This window comes from Octopus bimaculoides, chromosome 18 (genome assembly GCF_046866305.1).
Source record: "Octopus bimaculoides isolate indiv1 chromosome 18, ASM4686630v1, whole genome shotgun sequence".
Classification (NCBI taxonomy): Eukaryota; Metazoa; Mollusca; class Cephalopoda; order Octopoda; family Octopodidae; genus Octopus; species Octopus bimaculoides.
The window spans coordinates 10186631-10195644 of NC_142945.1; the positions used below are offsets into that span (position 1 = coordinate 10186631).

A 9014-nucleotide genomic window follows, 5' to 3' on the forward strand; every position below is an offset into this window, starting at 1 on the left:
CTTTGTGCAGCTCCTGACGAACAGTTTCTGTGGAAAATGGGTTCTCGAGATGGTCATTAAGCTCTGCAGTAATTTTGGGAGCTGTACTTTTGTGATCCTTTCTAACAATACGCAAAATTGTCTGACGGACCCTATCTGAAAGTTTTGCTTTTCTTCCGGAGTTTTGTTTCGACGAGGACGTTTTTCCCTCTTTCTCAAAGGCTGTCATTACTTTCGAGACAGTACTTCTTAATACACTCCAAACATTTCGGCTGTTTTCGTTACGCTAGCGCCTTCCATACGAGCACCAACAATTTGACTTCTTTGAAAGTCCGATAGATGATATCTGAAAAGAAACAGCAATTTTAGCAAAACATATTAAGCAACACTAATAATAAATCACAAAAAAACATGAAAATAAACATGGTTTTGATGGTTTTATAGATATTTCAAAATTATGATGCTATGATGCTAGGTGTTTCCATTATTTGTACAGCCCCTTATTAATCTTTATATATATATACATATATATATATATATATATATATATATATATATATATATATATATATATATATATATATATTAATGTTTATATACATATATATATATATATATATATATATATATATATATATATATATATATATATATATATATATATATATATATACACTTGTAAATGGGTGCGTGGCGTTCAATTAAATGATAATAAATAATAATATATATATATATATATATATACATGCACATACATGTATGGGTACAGGACGTCACCAACTGTGTAAACAACATGAAATACATAGACAAACGAGTTAAATATGTAAACAACGAGAGAAAAAATGGAAAATAGGACAAGTAAACACAGAGAAACGACCCTTCATCACTTGTGGGCTGTACACACACACACACACACACACACACACACACACACACACACACACACACACATAAATCCTGTTCTGTCGTTGCCGAGTCGGATGTCTCGGAGGTGTTCCGCGAACTGGTCAGCCAAGCGACGTCCCGTTTGACCGATGCATAGAGAAGGACAGAGAGAGCAGGAGATGCAGTAGATGACATTGCTAGAAGTGCAGGTGAAGGAGTCAGAGATATGATAGGATCGATGATGGGTGCCTGTGAGAAGGGTGGTGTTGGAGAGGTAAGGGCATGTGCGGCAGCGTGGGCGGGAGCAGGGGAACGAGCCGGGTTGGGAGGTTGGGTTAGGGAAGAAGCTGTGGACCAAGAGGTCACGTAGGTTGTGGGTTCGTTTGAAGGTGGAGAGGGGTCGGTTAGGGAAGATGTGCGCAGTGGAGGGGTCGGACTGGAGTCGCCGGAAGGCTCGGAGAATTGTGCGTTAGAGAAGTAGGGTGATGGGGTGGTAGGTGAGGGGAAACGAGAGACGGGTGATGGCGGGGCGGGGGCGGGTTGAGAGAGCAGATATACGGTCCACGGAAGTGCTCTGGCAAGTGCGGTGTGGATTGTGGTGAGGGGATATCCACGTAGAATGAAGTGGCGAGTCATGAGTTGAGACTGAGTCTCAAAGTCATGGTTGTCACTGCAGAGCCTGCGTAGACGGAGGAACTGGGAATAGGGGATGGAGAGCTTGGTGTGTTTAGGGTGGTAGGAGGAGAAGTTGAGGTATGAGTGTGAGTCTGTGTTAGAGGGGCCAGGAGGGAAGGAGAAATAGGTGAACGAACGAAGAGCATAGTTGGTGTCACGGATGTGAGAGAGGAGGGCAGCCACTAGGGGGTCAAGGACGCGGTCAAGATATCTGGAGATAAGTTCGGTGGGGCCGTTCCAAGCGGAGACGATGGGGCGGCCAGGGTTGTTAGGTTTGTAAATTTTGTGGGGGAAATCAATTGTGGGAGTGTGAGGGGTGCGGCCAATGAGGTTTGAGGCAGTGGGGAGACGAGAGGAGGAAATGAGGTCATGGATAGTGGAGGACACATTCTGTTATTAGCTGGGCGTGGGGTTGGAGGGCAGAGGGCAGTAGAAGGAGGTGTCTTGAAGCTGTCGGAGAGCTTCCGCCTTGTAGAGGTCTGCGCGCCACACCACCACGGCTCCGCCCTTGTCGGCCGGTTTTATGATGATGTCCGTGCGGCGTCGGAGACATCGAAGGGCCGAGAATTCGGCTGGGGAGATGTTCAGATGTCGGGGATGCTTGGAAAAGTTAAACCGGTCCACAGCACACTGGCAGGCGCCCGCAAAAAAGATCGACTGCTTGGAACTGGCCAGGAGCTGGCGTCCACTGGGATGGTCGGCGGTTCAGGTCGGTGAAGCAGTCCTCCTCATTGGATGCAGGTGGAGTGTCGCTAGAGAAAGAGAGAGACAGAGAGAATAAAGGGAGGATAACCCTGAGTAGATAAGAAAGCCATAGTTTAGTGACTGGTTTACACTTTTAGATCGTTGATCACAGTCTATATAGTAGTAGCAGCGCGTAAGGAGTGGTGAGAGATAATCTTTTAGTTCAAATATGTTCGTTATTTCTCTACGGTATCTCCTGCTGAGAAAGGCTAAGGTGCCAGAACCATATATAGGCGAAATTGAGGAGGTAAGGTGTTTTTATACTTTTTTTACCATAAGTGTGAACGTTTTAGCCACAGTAAATTGCAGTGAAACTGTCTTTACAAGTTCAAATATATTTGTGACATATTTTAACTATGCTAAAATTTATTCGTTTCTTAACACTGTTAGCATTGCTACTTCTATATAAATTTATATGCATCGATAATCTACAGAATCTACAGAGTGACTCAAGGGTAAAAAGTCATTTAAAATTCTCCCTTGCAGGTTTGGGTACTACATGTATACATATATACCTACATAATACATACATACATACATACATACATACATGCATGCATGCATACACATATGTATGTATGTATGTGTGTGTGTGTGTGTGTGTGTGTATATATATATATATATATATATGTATATATATATATATATATATATATATATATATATATATATATATATATATATATATATATATATATATATATATATATATATATATATATATATATATATATAAAGGGGTGTGTATGATTGTGTATAGAGAAATATATTATTCAAAGGAATTCCAACTCTGTTTTTCATGTTTTATTTATATTCTTATAATCGCAATAAGGACTGGACTTTGCAATGGAATGATCACAGACTTGTTTGACCAACACACCTCATCAAATACCTGGAGAAGAAACACTATATACAACAATACGTTTAAATATGTGTATGGTTCCTGCAAACTTGCAAATGATATTAAAAATGGTTTCAAATTATGGCACAAAGCCAGGAATTATGGGGGCAGTGGATAAGTTGATTACATCAGTGCTCAACTTGTACATATATTATGGACCCCAAAGGGATGAAAGGCAAAGGTTTGGATTTTGAACTCAGAATGTAAAGATGGATGAAATGCTGCTAAGCATATTGTTCAGCGCACTCATAATTTTGCCGGCTTGCTACCTTGATGATGCTAATATTAACATAAAGGTGTAAGGCAGTGAGCTGGCAGAATTGTTAGCCTGCCAGACAAGATGCCTACTAACATTTTATCTGTTTTTACATTCTGTGTTCAAATTCTGTTAAGGTGGGCTTTGCTTTCATCTTTTCAGGGTTGATAAAACAAATACCACCTGAACACAGGGGTCAATGTAATTGACTTATCCCTTCCCCCAAAATTGCTATTGTAGAAGACGCTTGCCCAAGGTGTCACACAGTAGGATTGAACCTGGAGCCATATGGTTAGGAAGCAAGCCTCTTATCACACAGCCATGTCTGTGCTGACACACATATTTACATATATCCACACAAGGTAGACTAACAGAGCTTTCTTACAAAATATTCAGCTATGTTTAAACATAACAGGCTTAATATAGTTCTTTGGCGCATAAAAGAAAAATCATTAACATTCACAAAGTTCAGTTGTACTGCAGATACGAACACTTGTTCAAAAATCAGTGAGAATGGAGATATTTATGGACAACACTACGATATTTTGACTTTGAATATAAATTCACATTTTCCTTTATCACTACAGGTGTGATGAGTCATATAAGCAAATGTTTAAGTGACATTCTTGAAAGGCCGGGGTGGGTTTTTAGACAGAGATAGTGACCTACTAAAATTCTGAATACATCCTGTAATTGAAACAGTTAAGACGAACAAGACATTTCTAAAGTCACACCTGTGTGTGTGTATGTGTGTGTGTGTGTGTGTGTGTGTGTGTGTGTGTGTGTGTGTGAGAGAGAGAGAGAGAGAGAGAGAGAGAGAGAGAGAGAGAGAGAGAGAGAGAGAGAGAGAGTGTGTGTTTATCCAAATTCCAATTATGAAATTTTTTTTTTTTGTCAGAAAATAGTTCTACTTTGGAGGAAGAATTCAAATAGTGAAAAAAAAAAATACTAACAAATAACTCAACATGCTTGCACACACACACACACACACACACACACACACACACACACACACACACACACACACACACACACACACACACACACAACAAACATAAGTAATTTATCTTTATGCATGAGAGTGTTTTTGCATTTGTCCTCTACTACTACTTGTAATTTAGCAACTTTGCAAAGTATAACCGACTGAATCAGTACCAGGCTTAAGAATAGGTTCTGGGGCTGATTTGTTTCAGTATGCCCTTCTAGTTGGTACCACAGTATGGTCGCAGAGTGACTGAGTCAAAATATAAAAGATAAATTCTATATATACTTTAGAGACATGATTTACAATGCTTGTTCCTTCTCGAGCCATGCCTGGGTTATAAAGGCCAGTTTCCTGGTTTCATTAGCATATAAGTTCCCCACCTGGATGGGATGCTAGTCTATCACAGGTGAGTTGCTAAACGCAAGAGGAAAAAGTGAGAGAAAGTTGTGGCAAAAGTGTCAGCAGAAATGTCATCAATAATTTCTTCGGCTTGTAAGAGTCTAGGTCTTGCTCATTTAAAAGACAAAATGCTAGGTTCACCACATGCTTGTTTCATTGCAAAATTGTTTGTTTTTTTTGCGATTAAAAACAAAAGTAAACAATAACTGTGAGTGACAGTATTAACCATGAGTCATAAACACACTTGATGACAAGGCTGCAACATGATCAGTTGTCTAATTTTAATATTTTATCTTCATGTTCTGACTTGACATTACTATGTGACTGGCAACTTGACAGAGATGACGTTTAAGCTATTCCTGTTAGAGTGGAAACACAGTGGGCTAGGGTTAAAGAAAAGGACAGGCTTACTGTCTGGAGATACAAGAACACTTGTGAACATGTGTCTCTTCTTCAATAGGATTCATCAGCACAATACTTGTTCATAGTTAATTTCTATTGAATATATATTAGATAAAGATAGTTGTGGCCGGTCTATGGAGTTACCCTGGGTTTCATGTCCATAAAGTGTTTAGCCTTAAGGTGTTTATATATATATATACATACATACGTACATACATACATACATACATACATACATATATATGTATATAAATATAAATATATAAGTATATATATATATATATATATATATATATATATATATATATATATATATATATATATATATATATATAATAACATAAATAATATATAAATATATGCATATATCCATACATATATGTACATACCTACATCTATATGTATACATACATGCATATATGGGTACAGGACATCACAAAAAACGTTAAACACAATGAGAAACGAAATCATAAAGACGAAGACAGAAAACGAACTTCTTTTTCGAACAACGAAAAAAACAAACAGAGAAACGAGACATGCAACATAAAGAATATTTCCCTTCTTCAGTTGTCCCTGCTCCATCTACTCTGCGTTGAGTTCAGAGGAATATATTATACAGGTGGATAACATGGTAGCTCTCAGTTATGTTCTAGGGTACAACTAACTGCATTGATTGCATGGCTTGACAGGACTTTTCAGACAGTATTTTGCCAAAGGTCTCTGTCTAATGTATTAAAGCTATAAATATGCATAAATATGTTGATATATTAATATATTCCATCTCAGTGTTGTCCACACATATCTTTGCTTTAACATAAGATAAGCAGCAGACAGACAAAGCAACACAATTGCAGAAATTAGTAACTAAATACTTTATATCTACTTAGTCACTTCATTTTTTTAATACACCGTATATTTTTGTATCTAGTTACTTCTTATAATACTTATGTAAGAAAAGACTTTATTTGAAGTAAGTTCTTTTCCTAACTATATTCTCATTGAAGTCATTTAAAATTCTCCCTTGCAGGTTTGGGTACTACATGTATACATACATACCTACATAATACATACATACATACATACATGCATGCATGCATACACATATGTATGTATGTATGTGTGTGTGTGTATGTGTGTGTGTATATATATATATATATATATATATATATATATATATATATATATATATATATATATATATAAAGGGGTGTGTATGATTGTGTATAGAGAAATATATTATTCAAAGGAATTCCAACTCTGTTTTTCATGTTTTATTTATATTCTTATAATATTAATGAAGGATATAGAATATATAGTATATATAGTAAAATGAAATGAAGTATTGATTGTCTTATTGAATAAATGAAATATTGAATATTAAATATCAAAGGACTTAAATATTAAAGGACTAGTATACTTTCTTGCATTTTAGCAGTCTTCAAGGTCCCATGTAGTGACAGGAATGTTTTAACAGTTGAAATATTCCTGTCACAACATGGGGACCTTGAAGACTGCCAAAATGCAAGAAAGTATACTAGTCCTTTAATATTTGATATTTAATATTCAATATTCAGTATTTCATTTATTCAATAAGACAATCAATACTTCATTTCATTTTACTATACATACTGTATATTCTATATCCTACATTAATATTATAAGAATATAAATGAAACCAGTTAGTCCTCATCAACACCCAGCGTTTCCTCAAGAACACCCACCATTATAGACGGACTTCCTTCAAATGTACTGAAGCACTGACGTCACTGTTTGTATGTTAAGTTTCATTTGTTGCAGTTGCTGTTGTTACTGTTACTGATATTTCTTTTGGTGTTTTAGTTGTTGTTGTTGGGCTTGTGTGTTTTCTTGTTGTTGTTAGTACATATACCAAACAAATTGTTACAATGATATTAAATTACAACGAAATGTTTCTCAATAATGATTTCTCATTTATCATTCAAAAGGTCTCTAAGTTGCTGGGGAAAGTACATAGGCAGAAAACGAACCGACAAGAATCAGTGAAGGATTTACCTGGAGTATAAAAAGTGAGATGAACAGTAACGATAAAGACACAATGGAGAAAGAAACAACACAGACAATGCATATGGACAGAAGGCCTATAGACCGTGGATGGGCCTGGGTTGTCTTGGCAGGTAAAGTTATAGTTTTTCTTATGGTTCCCAGTTTAATAACAAACTCACTCAGACATACAGATGTTTGTGCATGTTATACATTTGGCTCAGTAGATGTATGTGTGTGTGTGTGTGTGTGTCAGAGTGAATGTGTATATATCTCTTTTGCCGAACTACAAAGTTACGGGGACGTAAACACCAACATCGATTGTCAAGCGATGGTGGGAGGACAAACACAGATACACAAATACATACATACATACATACATACATACATATATATATATATATATATATATATATATATATATATATATATATATATAATATATATATATATATATATATATATATATATATATATATGTAACGGTTATAGGATTGCACGATGACGATCATTTTTTATAAGAAAATATTTATTTATGCCGTTACATTCTAGGTTGCCATACCACGACGGGTAGGCCAGTGTAATAGTATATAAAACATGCAAGGTTGAGAATGTAGGCCTGTATCTGTATGTTCCTTCTTTTATAGCAGTAATTGTATAGAGGGAGAGATGGTAGGGTTATAATGTTGGCGCCGTTGTCTGACAGTGGCTGACAGTAAAGTTATTTCTCCCTCTGCCAAGTTGTAGCTGATCAGCCAGGCATCTTTCTCCATGAGACGTCAAGTGACCACTGGTCACTAGAAAGTGAAAAGAGGAAGTTTTCTTGGAGTGTCCTGTTTATATAGCCATGAAGCAGGGCAGTGAGTGCAAAGGATTTAGCTTGTTTACCTCAATTCTAGATGGAGCAGCAGAGGTCAGAAAAGGGTCAAGTGGTGGAGACCGCTTCGGCCTAGCTATTCAAATATGGGTAAAGTGGATCGAATCCACTTCACGCCTGCCAGGTTCCTATATATATATATACATATATACGACAGGCTTCTTTCAGTTTCCGTCTACCAAATCCATTTACAAGGCTTTGATCGGCTCGTGGCTATATTAGAAGACACTTGTCCAAGGTGCCACGCAGAGGGGCTGAATCCGAAACCCCGTGGTTGGGAAGCAAGCTTCTTACTACACAGCTACTCTTGCGCCTGTATATATATATATATATATATATATATATATATATATATATATATATATATATATATATATATATATATATATATATATATAAACAATATATGAGTATATGCATATATATGTACATGTATGTATATACGTTCATCTACATGTACATATAGATACATAACTGGGTACATGACGTGGCAAAAGAACAAGGACAAAATGGTAAACAAGGTGCAACAAACAAGCAGGCCACATAGAAACATCCCCTTCATCAGCTGCCACCATTAAAACTCCGGCGTTTCAAAGAATTAAGGCAGTACGCATCGTTAAAATGGTTCTTCCCACGAACACAAATTAATTTGTTTTCGTGGAGGGTAGTGGCGGACGGAAAACAAGACAGGAAAACGAAACGGTGAAATAAACAAACAAAAAGGCTGTACAGCCAGACGTGAAGTGTGTATGTCTTGAACGCTGTGAAGCACGTACAGGAGGGGAAAAGAAGTACGTGCGAGCTTGGTGATTCCAAGAACGAAAAGAAATAGCAGCCGGACACATGTGACCAAGGCTGTGTGAAGAGAAAGAGTAGCAGAGGGAAAAGGAGG

General features: G+C 37.0%; 1 protein-coding gene across 2 annotated transcripts in view; it reads left to right on the forward strand.

Annotated features, from left to right (window-relative positions):
* Positions 1 to 2349: 2349 nt before the first annotated feature.
* LOC106881346 (putative monocarboxylate transporter 5) overlaps positions 2350 to 9014 on the forward strand; it is a 14077-nt gene continuing 7412 nt past the window's right edge. Inside the window, exons 1-2 of one of the 2 annotated variants that reach the window (XM_089365705.1) lie at positions 2350 to 2530; positions 7191 to 7379. Coding sequence is in view for 1 of the 2 variants with exons in the window: in XM_089365704.1 (XP_089221830.1) it covers positions 7277 to 7379 (103 nt within the window). In the remaining variant the exon portion in view is untranslated. The remainder of the gene's footprint in view (positions 2531 to 7190; positions 7380 to 9014) is intronic. The other variant, XM_089365704.1, reaches the window with a different exon arrangement.